This window comes from Mesitornis unicolor, unplaced genomic scaffold (genome assembly GCF_000695765.1).
Source record: "Mesitornis unicolor isolate BGI_N332 unplaced genomic scaffold, ASM69576v1 scaffold7786, whole genome shotgun sequence".
Taxonomy (NCBI): Eukaryota; Metazoa; Chordata; class Aves; order Mesitornithiformes; family Mesitornithidae; genus Mesitornis; species Mesitornis unicolor.
Genome location: NW_010190204.1, coordinates 1,196 through 23,966, shown reverse-complemented (window position 1 = coordinate 23,966; position 22,771 = coordinate 1,196). Strand labels below are relative to the sequence as shown.

General features: G+C 42.6%; 2 protein-coding genes across 2 annotated transcripts in view; one reads left to right on the top strand and one right to left on the bottom strand.

The window, feature by feature from the left end:
• INTS4 (integrator complex subunit 4) overlaps positions 1–22,452 on the top strand; it is a 48,217-nt gene extending 25,765 nt beyond the window's left edge. The window contains exons 17-24 of the mRNA XM_010186331.1: positions 562–642; positions 3,065–3,195; positions 4,169–4,228; positions 4,615–4,774; positions 5,097–5,240; positions 6,158–6,278; positions 8,750–9,014; positions 22,422–22,452. Of these exons, the coding sequence (XP_010184633.1) occupies positions 562–642; positions 3,065–3,195; positions 4,169–4,228; positions 4,615–4,774; positions 5,097–5,240; positions 6,158–6,278; positions 8,750–8,943 (891 nt within the window). The 3' untranslated portion in view covers positions 8,944–9,014; positions 22,422–22,452. The remainder of the gene's footprint in view (positions 1–561; positions 643–3,064; positions 3,196–4,168; positions 4,229–4,614; positions 4,775–5,096; positions 5,241–6,157; positions 6,279–8,749; positions 9,015–22,421) is intronic.
• Positions 15,272–20,563, bottom strand: AAMDC (adipogenesis associated, Mth938 domain containing). The gene is made up of 3 exons (XM_010186329.1): positions 20,432–20,563; positions 16,141–16,236; positions 15,272–15,412 (listed from the first exon to the last, which is right to left on the bottom strand). Exons 1-3 carry the CDS (start codon positions 20,561–20,563, stop codon positions 15,272–15,274), a joined length of 369 nt encoding a protein of 122 aa, XP_010184631.1.
• Positions 22,453–22,771: the final 319 nt, after the last annotated feature.

Sequence of the window (22,771 nt, the reverse complement as noted above, 5' to 3'; positions counted from 1 at the left end):
TTGTTTTTAATACAAATTGAAGTAGCTGATTTACACTTGGTATTCTTAATAAATCCAGGATCTCTGGTGAGGTGGAGACTGTCAACAGGCACGTTCAGAAATATGATTGTGTTGATGTGTTCCTGGGGACGGTTCTTAGTGATTCCACGTTTTGCCAGTGATCTGAGATTGCCCTGATCTTGGCACCAAGGAGGTGAAAACACAGGAGGCTGATGTTTTCTAATAAGTGATTTCATTCTGCATAAAGTTCTCCTTAAAAAGTACTGAAGAGTTTGGCTCAGCCAGTGTCTAATTCATAGTTTTATTAATATTATTCTGAACTTCTGTTTGATATTCTGTAGTTGTACAGGTACCTCTGTGTATTTATAGAACAATATATATTTTGGAGGCCTTGATTCCCTGTGTTGTGTTTAAATGCACCAAAGACCCCTTGGCCTGCTCTTTCAACCCACCTGTTGGTGTGCAGGGGCATCTTCCCTGCTCCCAGGCCCATCTAGCGCAGGGTTATGATGTCTATGCTGAACTGGGTATTTGTCATCATTTCACGGTTTTCTTTTGTAGGCCTTGCAGGAGAAGCTGTGGAACGTGGCAGCTCCTCTGTACCTGAAGCAGAACGCGTTAGCATCTGCTGCAGCGAAACAGGTGAGGTGGAAACATCTGGGTCTGCGTGGAGGCAGGTCCTCAGATACGAGCCCTTTCTTGGCCGTACAACAATAATGTGCTTCTACTCTTCCACTGCCATAGTCTGTCCAAGTAAATTTTAGTTCCACAAAGTGAAGTAGTTTCTCTCATCCTCAGAAGATGAGTGGTGAGTGGTGGAGGTTCATGACAGCTGTAAAAGGCAAGCATTGCACCCATCTTCCAGATAAAGAGAACTGGGGGACAGCAGAAACTGCTTGTCCTCACCTCACTCTTGGGGAAGGTTATGGACTAAATCCTCTTAAAAGCCATTTCTAAACAAGTGAAGGTCAACAAGGTGATTTGGAACACCCAAGATGCATTTCCCAAGGGAAAATTATGCCTGACCCACACCATTGTCCTCTGTGATGAGGGGACATGATTTGAACAAAAGGACAGTGGGTGTCACACCTCTTGACTTCAGCAAAGCCTTTGATGCAATCTCCTGTCATTTCCTTTTCACCAAACTGGCAGGTTCTGGCTGCATAAGTGGGTGATAAAGCTCTTCCAAACTGAGGAGCCAGTTGATAATGCTGGAGGGCATGGCTGGTGTGGACAGGCTAGGGAGTTGGGATGGCAGGAACCTCACGATATTCAGCATGGGGATCCTGGTGGACAATGTGTTGGACATGAGGCAGTAAGGAAGGCCAACTGCATCCTGGACTCTCTTAGCAAAAGTGTAGCCAGCAGGTCTGGGGAAGTGATCCTTCCCTTTTCTTCAGCTCTGGAAAGACCACATCTGGAGGGCTGTGTTGTGTTTTGGGTTCCCCAGTAGGTGGAAGATGCTGTCAGACTGGAGCAAGTTCAGCAAAGGACCACCAAGGTGTTCAGGGGCTGGAGCACATTCACTGCCAGGAGTGGCGGAGGGAACTGGGCTTGTCCAACCTGCAGAGTAGATGGCTTCAGTGTGGATTTACTGCTGCCTACCACTGCCTCATCCTACGATATAGATGAGATGGATCCAGATTGCTCTGGACAAGAGGCAAGGGACATACACAGAATCACAGACTATTAAGAGTTGGAAGAGACCTCGAAAGATCATTCAGTCCAACCTCCCTGCCGGAGCAGGATCACCCAGACCAGGTCACACAGGAACGTTGCCCAGGCGGGTTTTGAATGTCTCCAGAGAAGGAGACTCCACAACCTCTCTGGGCATTAGAGTATGAGAAATTCTGATTAGATGTACAGCAAAAAATATGACTGTAAGGGTGGTTAAATACTGGAACAGGTTACCCAGAGAGGTGGGGGAATCTCCATCCTTGGAAGTGTTCACAGCTTGATGTCACCCTGAGTGACTGGATCCAATTAGACCTGCTCTGAGCAAGGGATGGAGCCAGATCACTTCTGAAAGTCCCATCCAACTTGAGTTATTCTGATTCTGTGATGTATAAATGATCTGATCTTGGAAAAACTGAAGCTAAGCCCTAAGAAAAGGTAAAGGAGAAAGCAAGCTGTTAAGTAATCCAGAAACAAATCTAGGGTAAAAGCAAGTTCATGGATCTGCTGGGAAAGCATGCTGACATTTTGTGTCTCCAGTTAATTAAGATATAATAAGAGGCAGGTACTGCTGTGCATCAAAACCTTCTGTGCTGTTGACAGCTGTCCCCAGGGATGAATAGAAACAAAAGCCTGTCAGCTTTTTAAATCTTCTCTAATTGAACTGTCTGTCTTGGGTGTCCTTCTCAGTAGCAAGTGAACCCCTTGGGAAGTTTTATCTGTTGTGATTGTGAATGTACATCACTTCCCGTCAATGCAAGATGAGGGAATATTTCCTGTTAAATAACTTGCAAGTTCTTGGCTTCTGTACAGTCACACTGAACTCATCTGTATTAATTTGAGCACTTCTCTTGTCTACTTAAGCCCATCTATTTGACACATAAAGTACAATGAGTAAAACTGCGATGTGCTGTCTAAACTTTTAACTGTGTGTCTAAAACACACAGATGCTTGTCTTGTGATAGTTCCCGTCTTCAGCTGCAGTACATGACGTGTTGTTGAATATAAAGTTCTTTTTAAGAGAACTTGCCAGATCTAGCTCCAAAAATGTAAGCTGAGCAGGACCACTGAGGGTGCTCTATTGTGCTGCTCCCATTTTGTATTCCAAAGCTGGTGAGTGCTCTACTCAGAGAGATCTAAAATGCAGTGTCAAAAGAGGGACTGTTGATGGAGGGAGTGCTTGATTCAGGTCAAGTTTCATGAATTTTTTCTTTAATATAGCCAAGACAACCTTTTAGCATTAGGTGCCACTTTATGCCATAAAGAATTTCACCAAAAAATGAGACTTGTGGATGAATGTGTTCCTCGGTATGAGGCTAAATACCAGAATCTTGTGATGATGCTAGTGCGAGAGTTTTAACAGTTTACCTTTGTGCTGTCTGTCTGACAGATCTTGGAAGAAACGTATAAAATGGAGTTCATGTACAGCGGCGTGGAGAGCCGACAAGTGGTCATTATTCACCACATGAGACTGCAGGCGAAGGCCTTGCAGCTGATAGTGACTGCGCGTACGACCAGAGGGTAAGGATGCCCGGGTACAGGGACCTTCTGAGGGGTAACTGTAAGCTTTGTTTCCTCAAGCTTTCTTTTAAAAAAAGCAGGGAGGATAAATTAGACGCATAAAACATCACGGTATGCCAATAACCATTTGCTAAGCTGTTCCAGCCTGAAGAGCCTTCTTTTGCCCTTGGGGTGGCTGTAGAGTGGCACAATGCTAAAGTAAACTACAAAAATGTTAGGAAGATGTGGTTAGGAGGTTGTGTTCTCTCAGCTACAAACATATGAATAGGTTAAAAATGTAGAGTTGATATTTGGGACCTACTTAAATGAGGAAAATCATGTATCAAAGAATGCACTAATCATATTTGCTTCATTAAGTATGAGTTGCTGAGCTTCTAGCATCAGAAAAGAATTATTTTCTTGACTGATCCACAGCTAATGCTGCTGTAGCTCAGACACAAAACGCTCCTGCATATGCATGGCTGAGGTAACACAAGAGGCTCCGTGTGGTTCGTTTTGGCAGCGGAGGTCAATGAAGCTACACACAGGTCTGGATGGTCGTGGATCCATCCACGTGAATTAGAAATTCATTTGGTGGAGTTAGAGCAAGGTGCGTTACCAGCATTAGTATCCTAATTTGTTTACTTCTGTTTTGAGTTTGTTGCCATCAATTTGCTGTGTTGTCACAGAGGTCCATAGTGTATTTGCCTCTTGACCTCCTGTTTTATAGGTGGAAAGTTAATATTTTCTAGCAGTGGCTTTGGGACTGTAATTAGTGCCTTATGCAAACGATTTTTTGTGGGCGGGAGATTGGACATAGGAAGGAAGATGGCATTTTTTTTTCTCTTGTGAGGAACATCTTTCTGACTTTAACATTGCAAGATCTTTCAGTTTTCAGGAGCTTGAACTGGGTTCCTAAACACCTAAATGTTTATAAACATAAAGCCAGTTTTCTTTATTCAAAACTAAACCGAGGAATGTTATGTTTTTACAGAGTGGAACCCCTTTTTGGGATGTGTGAAAAATTCCTGCAAGAAGTGGATTCCTTTCAGAGGTGAGAAACTCCATCGCTTCTTTGCCTTGTTAGGAAGCCTCCCTACTGTTGTCATCAGGGAATATTCTGTTTATTCTTCAACAATTTGTGTCTCCCTTCCCGTTTCTGCCCTATATCAGGGACTGCTGTGATGAGGTAATGATAAAGCAAGAAGTAAACTCCCTTCAAAATGTGGAATCAATGGAAGAGCTTTCCTGGGAGTATGACAAAAAAGGGAATTTCCCTTTAATTTATCTCAGATTTCTAAATTGTGAATGAGAAAGTGAACGAGCCATCTGCATGCTGAAGGTGGGAGTCACGTCACCCAGGTGCTGACGTTTGATGTGTAAGACCACAGCTTATGGAGCAGGCAAAAATATTTCATTTTTCATTGATTCTTAATGCAGATGTTTCATCTCTGAGCTCCCGCATATGCAAGGCAGTTTTGTAGATAAGCTGCTGGATTTAATGCCCAGACTGGTGACATCCAAGCCTTCGGAAGTGGTCAAGATTCTTCAGACAACACTCCGACAAAGTACCTTCCTCCACCTTCCTCTTCCAGAGCAGGTTGGTGTGACACAGAGAATTAAACTGCAATATCCCTGCGGGCTGTCTCAGCATCTGACTAGCTCCTAAAATACTATGAAGCTTTTAGGATTCAGGTTTTTGGTCAGTCCCAAGTGTTATTTCTTCAAAGGCTTTCTTCTTCTTCCCTAGCATCCTCAGGACTACTGCTAAAAATGCAGAAGACTTAGTGATTCCTGGCAGTATTTAAAAAAAAATCCAAAGTTCATGTGCAATTTGTCCATTAAGAGCAGTAATTACTGTCTCTCTTTCTTTTCTCCTCCTCCCCCTGCCTTATTTTTACCAACGGCTTTGCCCCTAATAGCTCCATAGAGCTACTGCGAATATCATTGAGCCTACGGGTGAATCTGACAATCCCCTGAGGTTCACATCGGGGTTGGTGGTGGCGCTGGATGTTGACGCGACTCTGGAGCACGTGCAGGATCCCCAAGGAACCGTTAAAGTTCAGGTAAGCAGTCACTTGACATAAATGCAAACACGATTGCATCTTAGGGAGTTTGTTTAAGGATGCCGATACTTCTAAATTGCAAATAATTGTACACTTTATTAGTAACAGTGTTGGATTTCTGTGTTTAAGACACACATTACACTCAGCACACTGTATACAAGCCAGTTTCTGACTCACATACAGCTGCTGAGAGTTTGCTCTGAGTACGCTGATGCCATTCTGCGCTCCACATGTGCTGCCCTCTGCTTTTGCACGCTCTGGGCATGTTACGGCCATGAGCACAAATAAATGCTGGTGAACTTCCAGCTTGTGTAGTGGGAGAAGGAGGAGCAGAAGCTGTTCTGAGCGGTACAGAAATACGCGGGCCCTTGGCTCTCTGTATTTCACAGAATCACAGAATATCAGGAGTTGGAAGGGACCTGGAAAGCTCCTCCAGTCCAACCCCCCTGCCAGAGCAGGATCACCCAGACCAGGTCACACAGGAAGGCGTCCAGGCGGGTTTTGAATGTCTCCAGAGAAGGAGACTCCACAACCTCTCTGGACAGCCTGGGTCAGTGCTCTGTCATTTACAACTTAACTTTCTTCCTGCTGCTGAATCACTAATTTCCAATGCAGCTGAGGAGGTAGATGTGGTACAATGCCAAGTAAAATATGCAAATTCACTGCATAACAAAGAAATGAAAGCCTCTGTTTACAAGGCAGAGAAAGAAGCTGATGTTGATGTATTTGTTTTCCACCTGTGCTGTGGGTCTGAATGGCCGGTGTGTGGCTGTTTAATCTCAGGCAGCTGAACTTGGGGCTCTGAGCTAAAGCAGAGCTTCCTGCCTTCTGAACTCAGAGAAAACACCTAAATAATGCACGTTGTGCAAATCCCCAGTCCAGTTGTCATTCAGTTGTTTCCTTTCTTCACCCTATAGGTGCTGTATCCAGATGGACAAGCACAACTGATCCATCCCAAACCAGCTGACTTCCGAAATCCCGCTCCTGGAAGGCACAGGCTGATAACTCAGGTTTACCTCTCGCACACAGCCTGGACAGGTAGTGTTCATGATACAAATTCAGGTGGTTGCGTCACTGCACTTTTCCAAGGCAGGAGTGTGTCTTGCTTGATCCCAGTCTCCAGCACATAAGATACACCCCCTAAGTCTTGGGGCTTTTGAGGATCCTGGAGTCTGCAGCTGCTGTTGTGGCCACCCTTAGCGTTGCTCAGATTTTTAGAAGCTCTCACAGGCTTTGAGCAGCCGCGTCCCCCTGGCTGACAGGGCGACATAGTTGACAAGGGGCTGCTGTCATGGGACAGAAGGTGTTTGCTATGCGCTGGGGGCTGCCTCTGCAGTCTTCTGGCACGGGGAGCCTTTCCATGGGAGCGCGTGTTCAAGGTGAGGTCACCCGTTTCTGTGCAGAGCCGGATTAGTTGGAGGAGCTGGGTCTGCATCCTTGTTTAAAGGCAAGGAGCCACGGCAAACTGACTCATTGCAGTTCACAGCTTTAGATCTGACAGGTGTTTGAGCAGGGCAGCGAACCTTTGGAACTGTGCGTATTCAGCAGAGCAATTTCACTGCTGATTAAACTTTCACCCTTTAAATGCCCTAAAAAACCCACCTTTTAGCTCTGATGAAATATGTGACTGCAACATTCAGGTTCGGTCTCAGTGGCACTCACTCTTGCCCGTGAAAGCGCTTCAGTGACCGGCTTGTGGACTTCAAACAACAAAAGCAGAGAGTATTTGTTCACAGCTGCCTTTATCGTGCTTGCTTTTAATCCCTTCACGTTTATTCAAATGTGAGTTTTGTTTTTCTGAGCAGTTATTAATAGGATCTGGTGATATTTTATTCTTTTTTAACCAACCATTGTTTAGTGCAATGTTCTTTTAAGTGCTCCTTTTTAAGTAGCCCTTCCATTGGTGCACTTGTTCATCCTGCTACCTCTGTTTTGTCTGGGTAAAGAAAAAATGGTATTGTTTCTACATCTGGAAGTATCTGGATTTAAAGGTTCATCCTGTACCAGAGGGAGCTGAATCAAGTCCTTATTTCTGCTTCTGCTGCATGCACTGGAAGGGCATTTTAAGTATGGCCTGAAGGGATTCTGTTCTGGTGTCTCCCCTAGCCTCTATTTCAAATATTAACTTTGACACTGGCACTTGGGCATATAAAATGTGCCCTCCGAGCTGGGAGGGGTTCAGTGAACGTGGTCAGAATTCAAAATGGAGAAACTGCCTTAATTCAAGCCAGTGAAACTTATTGAAGGCCAATAAAAAGCTGTGCTTAGGAAGGAGAATGCTCAGACACAGAGCGTGGATTAACTGACAGGTTTGCAGCAGAAGCAATAGAGGTGGCTGCAAGCTATAAATTAAAGAAGAGTCGAAGTGTGGCAGAAAGGTGAGTCTCAGGGAGGAATTTGCTGGACAAAGCTTTCTTATGTCCAGTCTGGCATGAATGATGTCTCAGCTGGAGTTCTGCTGCATTTCTGGTTGTGGCATCTTAAAACAGTGTGGGTTTCAGTAGGTTTTGTTTAAGTTTCAATAATGTGGTGGTGGTTTTGGTTAACCTGGGGTACAGGTAAATCACACACTCAAGCCCAGTGCCTGCTCACTCCCTGCACGGTGGGTTGAGGAAGAGAATCAGAGGGATAAAAGTGAGAAGACTCCTGGGTATTGCACTGTTCAGCGACAGCTACAACATCCCTGTGTTACTAACACTTCTTGTAGCCACAGATCTGAAACTTGTCACCATGTCAGCCGCTGTGAAAGAAAATGAACTTTATCCCAGCCAAAACCAGTACAAGTTCATATGAAAACCTAAAGGAATCATGTTTTTCAGTCTACAAAGGAAAATTGTGATGGGGATATAGTCCAGCGTGCTGCTCAGAGTCACACTGTGTAGACTGAAAGCCTGTGTTCATTCTGACCACTGGGAGAAGAACAAAGTGAAATTATCTTCTGGGTAGTATTGGGAATATCTGTCTAGCTGCTGGCGAAAGAGCAGAAAAGGCTGCCTTGTAGTGTCAAAACCAGCAACAGCAGAGGATCTTTCAGTAATCTCCTGTGCTGGGAGTCTTATCAGATATCATCTGGATTTACTAGGTCCTGCCATAAATATATAGATAGCAAGAGCTGCTAGTTCTGTGGTCTTTTATGATTTTATTACTATTTGATTGGAGTCTATTTTAACAGTTACTTTTGAAAGTTGCTATTTTTAAGTTAGTCATTTGTGTCCTGGTCTGGGTGATCCTGCTCTGGCAGGGGGGTTGGACTGGATGAGCTTTCCAGGTCCCTTCCAACTCCTAACATTCTGTGATTCTTTTTTTGAGCTATGACAAAGAGTTGGAGGGACTTAAAATGGTACTGAATTCTGCTGTGCTGAATGTAATGACAAAGCTGTATTTTATTCTGGGCAGCCCAGAATGGCTCTGTGCTTTCCCCAGCATACATGAAATCAGATTTTGTTCAGTATCAGTTGTTCGCTGCATGGTGACAGTCCCATTTGGGTTGTTCTGTTTTGTCTCTGCAGAGCCGTGTCAGATTGAGGTGCGGTTGCTGCTGGCCTACAATTCTAACAGGAGCAAAGCAGCTGCTAAAATTCCTAAATCTACCTGGAGCGAGAGCTTGGAGGCTCTCCCGCAGTCCGAAAACGGCATAGAGGGGACCATACCCTTCAGCAAAGCTGTCAAAGTTTATATAATGCCCAAACCGGCCAGGCGGTGAAGTCTGTCACTGAGAAATGTATTTATGGGGTTGTTGGGTTACAGGAAAACAATGTGCTGTGTTCCAAGAGAGTGAACCAAGACAAAACAGTTTTGTATTTGCATTTAAAAAAGGTCAACTGTAGCAATAAAGCTGCAGAGGAACCATTGGTCTCCTCTGTGAAGAAGCAGATGGACCAATGCAGGGACATGGGTCTAGGTAAGAGCAGTTTCAAGAAAATGCAGATGTTTCTGTATTGAACCGACAAAATCAAGACCGGTCACAATCAGCATTCCAGTATCAAACGTTTCTCTTCAAGGCCTCTAGGTTTTCTGCTATGTATTTACTCAGGTATTTACTGTGTAAATGCTTAGGCACATAAATCAATGTTATTTTTACAGTACTCTGAAACGAAGCTGAGGAGTTTGGGATTTTTTTTTTAAATGTCTAAACTTGTGCATTGGTACCTAAATTCTTGGTAAAACAAAACAAAACGAAAACAAACAAAACAAACCCACAAAACAAAAAAAGTGCTGTTGTTCTTGTGTAGGAGCTGCATCTCAGAGTGGAATTGCCAGTTGCCGTACCTAAATCCTGTGTGGTTTCACGTCCTGTACAGCTGCACTGAAGGTGGTACCATTTTGGGAAGGGCACAGGTTGCTCGTTTTGTGGTGTGACGGGAGCAGGAACCTGTTGGTGCGAACAGCAGAACTTCACTTAGCAGGACACAGAGTTTAACTGAGTTATAGCAACACAACAACGTTACTTTTTCTTAGTTTACATCAAATGGAGTCAAACATATTCACCCCTACACTGTAATCCTGTCTCTTGCACATTTGTATGCCTATAGGAATGATGCAATTAAATGCTGTGGGTTGAAGAACTATTAACCCCCTCCCACTGAGTTTTACAGGATCTGTTTGTGGTGGTGATCTTGGCCTGAACCAACCTTACCAAGATAAGAAAATTGACTTGGTTTTTCAATTCAGCAGCAGTTTTGGCAATCAAAGTGGCCAAGGAGCACATAATGTATGAAATGTTATAGTGCATCTGCCAAATGTTACCTGTGTTCATATATCAGTATGCAAAGAGGGAAGAAATACTCCCCAGTTGTACAGAGATCAGTGTAAATAACAGCCCCTTGTCTGCTTTCCTACAGTAAAATTGGAAAACTCACGCTGGTTTGTTTCGTCTTTATTATCTGAGTGAACATGCGTGCCGGTATGATCATAGGCTCAGAAGAGATCACTGCAAGGTGGTTTTTGTGATTCTGTTTTAATTTTTAGCACTGATGTGTGCTGGTCCGAAGACTCATAACCATAAAGCATTTCAGCTGGCTCAGGTATTCTTGAATTAAATCTCCTTTCTTAGTCCTACTGTTCCTACAAGCAGTTTTTCTGTATTTCACTTGTAACAGCCGAGTTGTTACCATCTGACTTCTCTGTGGTGTCCTCAGTTCAGTTCCCAGCAGACAGGGGTTGATGTACATACCTTGTGGAGCTGTATCCATGCAGACCCTTGGTGAGTTCACCCAGCTCATTACAGACTTTTTTCCCCTCTCAGCTTACACTTCATCAGTATTTCTGCAGTTGTCATCCCAACAAAGACGTCTCATTTAAATCGTGTCCATATGCTCCAGGCTATGACTGCTGCACCAAACAGCTACGGCAGTCTGGACTTCTTTTATTTATATTCATATATATATATTTTATATATTTTTTATTACTTTTTAATTTTTTCTTTTTAATTTTTTTCATTTTCAGTGTGAAAGTCTTGGCATCTTTCTCTTTCTGAGCACTGGAACAAGTTTCCACTATTTTGCTCCCCTCGTGCTGTGCTTGAGCTCCTTTCATACAACACGAGGCAAAGATCGCTTGCCTTCTGTATCGCCACCAAGTGAGAATCAAACACCAAAGGCCTAAAGAAACGTTCTTCATCTGTAATTTCAGATGCCTAAAACCACTTGACAATGTAAGACTGCTCTGAACATTTCCAGTCTCTGAACAAGAGTATTCCTTAGTTGGCTTCTCTTCTTGGTATTGTCCTCTAGTTTTTTCTCTGATTTGAATCATGGAAGAAATCCTAGGTTCTCCTTTTTTAATTCGGTTTCATCAATTCAAGCAGATGACTGTTTCATCATCATTTTAGCTGAACTGAAAAAAAGCAGCGATCTGTAACTCTGATGATCTTAAAATTTAATGTCAAAAGCTGTTTCCTTAATACTGTGCTCTTCCAAGATTCAAATTTACCTTTGATTTCCCTGCTATGCAGGCAAGCAGGGAATTGGGAAATGGTTTGGGTTGGAAGGGACCTTAAAGCTCATCCAGTCCAACTCCTTTTCTGGTTGTGGGTTTTTTTTAAACTTCTTACCTTGATCTCTTTATTTTAGCTTTTTAAAATGCATTTGCACACCATGAACCAACATGGGAAATCTGACAAGAAATTTGTATAAAAGGTAAATATTCTAAGGTGTTGTAGTTGCCTACATGGAGATGCTGACTTTTTCTTCCCACTCCCCCATGTTTGAGGCATTCAGGCTTTTCTCAGAAATACCGGATTTCATGCTCTCTGTGGAGCTCCAGGACTTCGTGTCATTTCAGAAGCATCTCTACCCATTCATCGCTTGTCCTTTCATTTTAGATAAGTGTTGGATTTCTGCACGGCAATAGCCTAGGAGAGGATTGATCTCAGAATGAAAAGAAAACCAAAGGACTGTACCAAAGATAATTTGCATCTTCTGTCTCTGTTGAAGAGGGACCAGAGGACTTCAGATCACAACCACCTGAGCACGGGGAGATGCTGTGCTTGAGGAGGTTTGCAAGTGTAGCAGCGTGGTGCCAGTAGAGCTGCAGCCGGGGGGGCGATTGGGCAATCTAGAAGCAAGGGCAAATAATTTGTTAGAAACTAACAATCTTCAAACACCCCTCACCTCCATATTGTACCTCCTTGTTAGACATAAAGGAAGAGGCTGAAGCAGCTGAAGGAGGAAAAGGCTGAACTCACAGGAAAGGTGTGAAGCTGAGTGGTGTGAAAATGTGTTGTTGTGTTAGATTTAATTATACACAGCAGGTGGGGGGGGGGAGCCAAGCTCTGATGGCTTTTAATGGGAAATCCATAATCATTTACTGAACTGAAATTTATTAGGCCAATTCTTGGAACTTTGCAAGTAAATAATGCAATTATCAAGTCAAGAATACTTAATGCATAAATATAATTGGAACAGCTGAAAATCGTGTGATATTAACTCAAAGCTCGTGTGGCTTTCACATAGCTTCTTATTTTTAAAAGTACAGAAAAACTAAGGGTGGGTACACTCACTGCAAAAGTACAGAGAAGGGTTTTTTTTTTGGAAGATTAAAGAGCAGGGCAGGGACATAAATCAGGGCTGCAGGACATTGTCTTGGTTCCAGCTCACAGAGATGGGTTTCCTCTGGATTCCTCTCTTGCTTGTCCGAGTTGTCAACTCTTTTGACCAAGTCAGAGATACAATCGCTATTTTCATCTTACTTCACTCACATCTTCCAGTTCATTCACTGTATCGGGCACTAGGATGTGGGACCACGCTGTCTTTTTACTTTACAATTCACTCGTGCAACATTAGTGGAACTTCAAAACAAAGTTTGAAGGCTCACAGATGCAGGCATTGCACAAACGCTGTGTGACGTCCCTTAAAACCACCGGTCATGTTGCGCTCAGTGCATCTGTGAGGCTTTTACAGCGCGTTTCTGCTGGCTGCCAGCTCGCCCGTGCTGCTTCACAAAGATAAGGGCTGGGGACCGACCCGCTGGGCAGCGGCGGAGCAGCTGGGGTGGGATCTTCCTGGCATGCGGCCCGGCCGCGGCTCCGCTTTCATGAGAGCGTCAGGGTGGGAGCTGGCCGCATCCTTGGAGATCGTTTTCCTGGTGGGAGGCAGAGGAGCGGTGTATGTGAGAAATCCTGCCCTCTCAAAGTGCATTCCCATCATTTGGGCAGCGAGCCTGTAATTTTACCAAATTATTTATGGCTCTAGTTGAAAGCAGTGATTTAATAAAGATCCCATTCTGAGCTCGGGTTGAATTTTTTGATGAATCAGTCCCAGCTGTTTCCACCATGTAGCAAAGCAATCTCAGGCACCAAGAAGGAAATTGGGCTTTCAGGGAGCGGAGCAGCCCAAGTGGAGCAGCCGCTTTTGTGGGAACCGACAAAGCTGACTCAGGAAGTGGTGATGAGAGCAGAAATAGAAGATCCGGATGGAAAAGACTTGCAGCAGATTATCTCCTTGTCGACACACCCAAATGTACCGATGGTAGCAAAACTTTGCAGTTTGCCTTTAAAAAGGGAAATTGGTTTCTCTGCACGCTGCAGCTCCCCGGTTTTGAAGTGGAATCTTCGGTATCCCACCGGTTGCCAAAGGGAAGGAACAATTAAGAGGCTGCAGCACAAAGCGGGGTAGGGCGCACCTCTGAAAGTCACCTGGCAATGCAAATGGGCTGTGCTCCTCTCCTGCCTTTGGGGAGGACAAAACACCAGGGTGAGGAGCCTGCAGTATTTTTCTTAAATGCAGGACCTGGCCTGAGCAGTTCTCTTAAATGCGGCTTTATTATTAACATGCTGCAAAGGAAAAGGAAAAAAAAAAAACAAACCACCAAACCTGGAGGCGAAAGATTCAGTGCTTGCTTGCTCAACTTCTCTGAACAGTGTAACGTGCATGCTGGAGGACTTAAAAAACTCAAATTGTCCTCTCAGTAAAAGCCTTACAAAGCCTCTTCCTATTTAAGGCTGCCTTAAGGGCCAAAAGCTCATGAAATAATGCAAATACACAACCACGATCGAAAGCATCAAACCACCTCTGCTGTAAGATATCAACGCTTTAATGCAAAAAGTCTCCACGCTCTGCAGATTGGTAGGAACCAGTTTTGCTGGCATTGCCTTGGGATGACCACAGTCTTCTGGGTCAGTGCTTCACCTCCTGCTCCACACCACACAAGTCACTCAGAACAATGTCACAGCGGCTCTGGCGACTGTTGTATCAGCTGCTGGGTCAGGGCACACAGCTGCAGCTGGAAAGGCAGTTCTGGCTGGTTGAGATAAGATGTTGCAAATAAAGAGGCAATAAATTTCCCCCTAATAGAAAACATTGGTGTAATTAGGAGATGGCAAGATACAAATTTCAAGTGTTGACTTTCCCTTTCCTTTTACACCACGTACTGCACTTTATCAGACAAAAGGTTTTAAACAATTACTAGAGCAAATAAACAGGAAAACAACAGTATTTTGTGAAGGCCTTTCCTTAGGTCTTGGGGAAGTCATTGCATTCTCATAGCAATCCAAGCCTCTCTGCTACTACATGGGTAGCTCTGAGTGCCTCAAGGCTTTTAGTAGTGACATCTTTGTACTTTACTGTGGATTTAATATATGCATATCAAGAATCAGTGGTGGGAAAAAAAAATCTACAGTAGGTAACTTGTAACTGGTAATCCCAATAAAAGCCCAGCAAGAACAGCAGCTACGAGAACTTCTTAAATTGTCACTGTAATAATACATTTGTTGGCACAATGTTTAAATCAGATAATGACAACCAGTGGGAATTCTCACATCCATCCCTAGCCTGCTAGCAGCAATTTAGACTGACTTCCTAAAGATCAACATTTTATGTTGCAAACTCTAGTTTCGTGACATATCTGATTATTTTAAGCAGGCAGAGACTTTTGAATAGATACATATTGCACAACTCAGTCCTCACAATTCACAATTAATAGGAAAATTCTTTAAGGCTCAGGTTTTATGTTTATTTCCTGGAGACTTCCCCCCCCCCAGGTTCAACATAAGATTTAAAAATGTCTTTGAATCACCACAAACAGATCTGCACAGCAAATTTCCTGACTGAAGTCACCAGCAGGAGGCAAAGTTTATGTTCTGTGCTCACTTCTTAGTTTTAGTTTTAACTTACTTATACAGTAGTGGTGAAGCGCTGCTTTACCCCAGCTTCATAATTACCATGTGACTGTACTCATCATCTGCTATCTTATGGCTGCATTCCAATAGCCAATAATGCAATTTTGGGCCATTTCCTAATAAAAGTATGCAAAATTTGCTATCTTAATCTAGCTACCAGGTGAAAAGTTAAGTAACCAGAACATGGACGGTCTTCAGAGGAAGATCAGGTCAACCTCAAGAATGTATGGAAATGGTTCTGTAAACAATTTAACTAATAGCCAACTTTTGTGAGCACTCCATTTGTTTAAATTAAAAACAAACTCTCCTTGTATTTTACATTTTCAGCACACAAATGCCATGGCACAGAAGCCCACACTCTCTTGAGTGCAGTTTGATTCAGCGAGCGGCGTGTCGGTGATTTGGCTGCAACATCTCAGCAGGTCGAATGGAAAACACCCCCCACTTTGACACCCTGAGCAGCCAGGGCGTTGTACTCCGCCACAGCCTTCTCTGTTTGCAAGACCAAGACATCGATGCCGTTTTTCTTCAGATAGTCCACAGTGGATGGTGGAACCTCAGAAAAGGAAATGGGAAAAGCAAGTATTAGATTCATTTCCCTCCACACTGTAAGGCTTGAAGTAAAAGCAGGTACTGACAGCATTTGTTAGTAGATGAACTTGCATCACTGATAGCAGCCAAACTGATGACATGCTCGTATATTTCTAAGACTATTTTTTTCCTCTTCAATAAAGCTACTTTTATACACACCTCCCATCTCTCCTGTAACACGGTTTAAAATGCAGCCCTTTCTTACAAAAGGAAATAGAATGAGAGCTAAAGATAATGAATCTAAATGAGGTGTTACTCACCTCACTAAAAAGCTCAAGAATTGCTTCTCAGGAAGTGAAGCTCAGCACTTCTGAGCTTTCTGTAGGCACTTTGTCTGCTGAAATGACATCCTGCCAACATTAGTAACAAAAATGTCTAATTATCAAAGTATTTAGAGCAAGCTATAGAGCTAGTTCATAACCTATTCTAAGAGGAGAGACTAATGACACCATAAAAAAATTCTCTTTGTTTAAATTTAATTGCAGAACGTAAACCTGTTTACAGCTTGACATTGACACTAATACAGAGGCATTCAAGTGATGTTTCATTCAGGAAGAGAGGGACTCCTGGCAGGAGCTCAGCCATGCTAATGCAGCACCCTGAATTTTTTTTTCCCTTTTTACTATAGATCAATCAGAGGGAGAGGGAAAACAAAACAGTCCTAGCTTACATTTATCACAGAACAGACCCTACCTGCAAAGCCTCACTCATGCCACGACCAATCACCACAGTTTTAACACCCTTCTTGACAACTTCTTCAAGGTCAGCTGGTTGCACTCCTGGAGAATGCTAATGTCAGGGGAGGAAAATAACAGTCTGGGTACTGACAGCATCAACCAGGAAAGCTTCATCTATGTTTTGAACTGTCCACAGAGTAGCAGGGTAAATGAGCAGTACCCAAATGTAACACAACCCTCTTTTCTGCATGCACACAGTAGATAACACTCAATTAAAAAAGGTGTTTTATATGCAGATGATAGTTAATCAATTGATGGCAATATTATCACTCTTTATTATAAACAGTTAAATACAAAAAGATGCGTTACGCATTTCTAAACATTTATGTGTAACAACTAGCATTCTATAAATATTAAAAGTTAAAGTCAAATCAATAAATCACAACATATTGCTGTTTGTTTTCAAAACCTTTTTGTAATACAGGCTGTAGCAAGTCAAAGTTTACTCACTTTAATTACAAAGAGCTCCTCAAATAATTAAAATGATTGAATTCTTTTCTTGTTTACTTTGCAAATCTCATTTACTAAAGAGGACTGAAACATATTGGTTAGCTTCATTTCACTTAATAGTTTCAATTTCTGCACTATTCTTAGTTCTGAGAAAGGAATATTTGAAACCAAACTCCTCAAAGAAAAAAAAAAAGATTTAACAGCGTGGTGATTGAGTTTGTGAAGAAGTGCACTCATTTACTGTGAGCAAGCTTTAAACACATGAACCCACACATACACCTGTAATGTTCATAGAGCCACAGAATGTATTGGGTTGGAAGGAACCTTTAAAGATCATCCATCCCACCCCCCTGCAGTTAATGTAATATAGTTGTATTAATAGATCATTTAGGTCATTAAGCTGTATTTTTTGTTTTAATTTCAGTAATTTATAGGTTTAGAATTATAAATTAGTTCTATATTATTTTGGTATTAACTTAGGTAATTTATAACGTTATCATTATATAACATGCTAATATAAACAATTATGATGTCACACCATTTCTCCTCAATTCTAGTTCAATTTAGTTCTATATAGCCAAGAGTAAGCTACTGTACAACCTGTGGCTAGAATTTGGCTCCTCTTTGGTGTGCATTTTTTGAAGCCACAAATACCATTTACCTCCCCTCCTTTTTTTTGGTAGGATTCCTAAGTTAGTTTAGAGGACTGAGATGAGTCTCTCACTTGAAGTAATGCCACGGTGGACTTCTGGAGAATGTCATTTTTATGGTTTATCCCCTACACTTCCAGAAAATACGTCATTCTTTCAATGAATTAAAGTCAAAGCACCAATTGCCTTCTGTTGTGCCATCAGTTAGTGAGCTTTACTCTTTGATGGCCTTGGGTCCTCTGCTATAGCTTTTGTCCTGCCCAGGTCTTCAGCAGCTGATGCTGCAGCCTCACACAAGGTGTTGGCATTCTCTGTCAGCCCTTTCAATGCTTCTGTTTGCTGAACAGGGCAAGTGAGACTTTTCAAGCTGAAAAAAACACGAGCCCCTGAAGTTGCAGGTGAGGGAAACCCTCCATGGTAGAGTGCCACTTCCAATGAGTGGATTAAACTTAGCTCAGCAGAAAGTCTTTAGCCTGGCTGGTACCTAGAATTTCAGCAACAGAGACGGTTTACCCTTGTGGTTCTCCAAGTTATGTTCCCCTTAGTCCATTTAATAAGCCCACACGAGAATGCAGATATTACTTCAATAAGCAGAGCTTTCTCAGACCAAACAATCACAAGTGTGTGTTAATGACAGAACAGGCAATCATAGAATGGTTTAGGTTGGAAGGGACCTTAAAGATCATCTAGTCCAACCTCCCTGCCATGGGGGTGGGGGCTTTTCCTTTGGGAGTTTAAGTAGACTCAAGACTTAGGCAAAAAGAACTGGTATGGTTTACTGCAATTACAATAATTGGACTGGCAGGGAAGGTTTGCTGTCATATGAGAAGTACTCCTGAGACATTAAAGCCGTGGAACAAAAGGATTTTCTTTGGTTACGCAGGACACACTGATTGTGGGAGCTTCCACATGTTTAGTAGGAAAATAATGTCATTAAAGGAAATATGTAACACAACGGAATAACTGTATCATCGCTGTGAAAGAGAAAGGTCAGCAGAATTTTGTGCCTGTTTTGTTCTCTGGTCTTCCTTTCAGGATCCCTACCTGTTCACTCCCATTAGCAGATGGCACTGAAATGCAGGCAGCTGGGGGGCTGCCTTTCATCCCAAGGGTTAAGGCTGTAAGAACTATCGGTGCTCAGTTACAGAACCTTGCAGAGCCAGTTATACAATTTTCCAGATGAAAGAATTAACTACTAGGCAGCAGGCTGAGAGCAGAGAAGGAAAAGCAGCAATTTACTTCCAATGAGAATATGGGACAGGACCAGCACTGCTTGTTTCCCAAACTTCAGCTCCACCTACCTCCAGGAAAAACACACACAAAGAAAGTAGGTACACTGTAGTCCACCATAACAAAATGTGCAGAAAATGCAGCTGGTGAATCCTGCAACTTCCAGTGCTGATCAGATGAACATTTTATAGATCTTCTAGAGTTGGAGATGCAGTCTAGAAAAGCTTTTATTTAGTCTCACATTTGTTGCTTGCTGTTCATTTTTAATCTGAATCACCTAACCTCTCATAGCTCCAAGAAGCATAGAACTGACAAAGCAGAAGCTTTACAGGTGACCTGTATAAATCAAAACCTAAATAAGTATTTAAGTTCCTGATGATATAAAAAGGATGCAAGAAAACCTACCTCTCCAAATAACCCAACTATTTCTTTTTTTTCCTCCAATGTTAACTTAACATAGACTCATTTTTTTCCTTGTTACAGTTGGAGGACTCCTCTAAAGACTTCTGTGGACTTAAAGCTTTTACCTGTCACCTGAAGACATCCCTTGTTTGAAACTTTAAAAAGAAAGCGTGACCTCCTAAATGCTAGTAGGTGCTTATAATTTGAAGCCAAAGTTTTCAAGTGGTCAGAATGAATATCAAAATGGGATTGAGCTGGGAACTAGTCGTGAACTTTTCAGCTACCATATCTGTTCTGCTCCTCCAGTCACACATGCGTATAAACCAGGAATATAATGTAGTCAAACAAACAGTGACTCTTGCCACACAGCCCACTCCTCTAAACAGCCAGTGAAAGCTTCATTTTTTCTAATCAGACCATAAATGAAATACACTTTAGAAGGTTATATACACAGCCATCTTTGTCTCTGCAAGGTACAGCTGTCTTTGCACGACAGCACTACTTTTCTCTTGGTGTTATATGCCCAGTGTAAATGGAACTCTAACAGCTTAAAATAAGTTCTGTTCCCCCAGAGGTTATAGATGAAGTTTCAAAACCAAAGGTTCTGCCCTTCAGTTTGGTCAAAATCAATTCAACAGAGCTGTATCCTCTGTGTGGATACAGCTGCAGCTGCTGGGTCTAAGAGCTCATCAGTGTGTAGTTCTGCTGTGCTATAACCTTTGCTCAGAAAGCACAGAAATCTTTTTCTAGCCAATACAGCTATCCTAGTGCAGGCCCTAATAAGGGGAGAATTATCAACATCGAGTTCCTAATGCAACAGACGTTATGCTGCTTCTAAATCTGGGATGTCAATACTGTTCTGTGTACTTTTGTACAATTCTGATAGCATTTACAGATAAGGCTTAAAAACTGTGAGGGTAAGTACTTACTATATGGCTATCAAGAGAAGTCACTGTGTGGTTAGCCAGACTGAAGATACTAGTGCATATGATACCGTATCTGCATGTGTTTCCTCTGAAGTACAAAGGACTGCAAGGAAAAGGCTAAAATCTAAACCACATGCACTGTTCTCTACCCAGCACATCAGGTCAGTTACTGTCGATTTCTTTTAACTTCCCATACATTTTTCCTGTCTCACTGAAGACAATTTTTGTTTACACCATCTGAGAAAAGGTTGTTACCAGCATCCTATGACAACAGCACCTTTAACCAAATGCAGAGTGATGTTTGAGAGCTCCAAGGTGTGTGACAGTGGCCTGGTCAGGGTGGCTGCAAGGACCGGTGGCAACAGCTGTGACACCGCCAGCTGTAGGACCTTGTGTGTCTGCAGCCCTCTCACCTCTCCACACACTCACTTCTGAAACACTCACTCAGTTCTTCCCAGGAAAATCTAATGGTTAGAAGAAAGCAGACAGCAACCTGCTGGATTTCTGGCTAGAGATTTAACAGCTGTTCTCCAGACTGTTCTCCGAGTCCCACTTAAAATACAGACTGGATAATAAACAGCAAACTTACATTAGTCCCCGTTTCTCGCCAGTCCCAGGTTCGGCTTCCTCCCGGCCATACTTTGCAGTCTTTATATGTTGTAGAGCAGCCTTTCACCTTCATCTGACCCCAAGAAAGGGAAGCAATTTCAGGGGAAGCCATGGCAAAGATGAACCAAAGTCTGGAAAAAGGATATTTAATATATAACATCGGGCTAACAGATGTGGCATGTGAATAAAAAAAAGAAAATTCTGTCCTTGCCCCAAGGAGCTGGGAAGGAAATGCAATTACAGACTTTATCCACGTGATTTTGTGACAACAGAATTGAACTGAGGATCAGCAGAGTTGTTGAATTACCAGTCCTTCTGGGGATTTTGTGCAGGATTTTGGGCAAATCATTTGACATGCTAAATCTGTACAAGTATTGGGTGCTCAACTTTTAAAACGGGGATCAGGTCCCAGAATATCCTCTCACATCTGGGTTTTAATCTTCTCCCTAAATTGTAGAATGAAGATGATAATTTCTTAAAATATCTGAGAGATGCTGTTTCTTTGGCCTCTTTATTAATTTAAAGTAGTAAATGTGGTTTAAAACTCCCAAACAAACCAACCCAATAGAAAAGCCATCAGCAAAACAACGGCATTGCCATATTGCTGAAGCAATCAAGACCTTCAGAGACCTTAATGAGTCAAGACTTCTTTCTTTGCTCACTCCTTACAGAGGCCAAGTCTTCCTCTATAATGTCTGAGGACAGTTAAATACCCAAATACTCTATTTTCTAAAGTTTGACCTCAATTGTTTCAACTTAAACCCATTATTTCAAAACCTTTCTACTGTGGATAAGGAGAACAGCTTAATCTTTGTCTTTTCCACCATCTTTTCTTTTCCTGAGTTTTTTCCCTTCTTTTAGATTAAATAAACTTCACCTTCCTTCAGTCGCGTTTTCTAAATCTCTGCTTATTTTCCCCTTTTTCCCCTGGCAACCAACAATTGATCTTTATCTTTCTTTGACTTCTGTTGCCTAAAACTAGATGGAGAGCTCCAGCCAAGGCCTCATCAGTGCTGCTACAGAGCAACCAAGTTTTGGTATGATCCACAGTGATTTGGGGATCTGCTGTCATGATCATGGCTGGGCATTGGTAAAGTATCAGCTCACCACCCTGTGAATGCTCACGCTCTCTTCACAGCCCTTCATGTTACCACAGCTGAATCGCCCGTGTGATTGAGCAGCAGACAGCAAGAGAGGAATCACACAGCGATACCCTGGAAATGCGCTAGACCAGCATGGTAGTCAACTGATGCTTCTCAAGGGTAGTGTCACCAAAAGGCTTTCCAGTTGAGAAGGAGGATGGTTGAAGCCTTCATTATGAAGAAAACTGGCTGCTTCTGCACCAAAAACCTCTGCTTTTCTACTGATCCAGAAAACCTCAATGGCAGATCCTTCCAGATAGGCGGTTTCTCATCTTTTACTGTTTCACTGTTCAAATTCACCAGGAAAAATATATCAATCATAGGAACCCTGGTGGCACCGATTAAAGAGCGAGCCCTGACACAAGAGAAATCTTTGCATTACCAGGCTTCCTGTCCTCCCAGAAGCCTCCCTGTCTGTCTTGCACGTGCTACAGCAGCCCACGGTACAGCCAGACAGGACATGCTCTACTCCCATCAGCAGGAGCAGACCTCAGAGTCCTGCTTCAAATGTCACATGAAGTAAAAACTGCATTAATTTGGATCTGGCACAGATCTGAGGCTGCCAAAGCTGCTGCTTCCACAGAATAGCGGGGCAATTCTTATCTGTCTTGCTCCTTTGTAAAGTTAGAAGCACACGTGTGATGTCAAACAGGAAGCCAGGCAAGCAGCTATGGGGCAGCGAAACCTGCCTGGATTAATATATTCTAGATTATCTCATTACACATCCATAACACAATGGATTCAAACAAAGGTTTATAAGACTGTAGTCCCCAAAATGTGCTGAAAGGAGGTTACAGCAGAAGAAATAACCAGCAGTAGTCCCAACAGAATGAAATCACTTGTCAACCAAAGAGTAAAGGCTAAATAAACCACCCAGAACCTGGCTCTGAAGAATGAAAATAATTTTTGCCTGTGCTAGTTTTGAGAGGAAATGGCAGAATTAGACCTGGAGGTTAGACAGAGGTGAAAGAACAGTAAAATCATTAGGAATATCAGATTTCCCAATCCAAATAGTAGTACAAGGCTGGGACTGTGCTATCAAACAGGCACAAACTGCAAATGGAAGAGCAAATGCAAGGCAAGGGTTCCATAGTGTCTTCCTCAAACAGCACAAAAATAAGTAAACAGCAGAAACAAAGAGACAAAACTTAAAAGCCATAAATACCAATTTGTAATCT

What these genes read in the sequence shown, in the direction of transcription:
- AAMDC (XM_010186329.1), bottom strand. Translation starts at nt 20,563, where the DNA reads ATGGCTTCCCCTGAAATTGCTTCCCTTTCTTGGGGTCAGATGAAGGTG. An exon ending in GGCGAGAAACGGGGACTAAT is followed by an intron (nt 16,237 to 20,431) that starts GTAAGTTTGCTG and finishes CCCTGACATTAG; the next exon opens with CATTCTCCAGGAGTGCAACC. An exon ending in GCATGAGTGAGGCTTTGCAG is followed by an intron (nt 15,413 to 16,140) that starts GTAGGGTCTGTT and finishes TCCTTTTCTGAG; the next exon opens with GTTCCACCATCCACTGTGGA.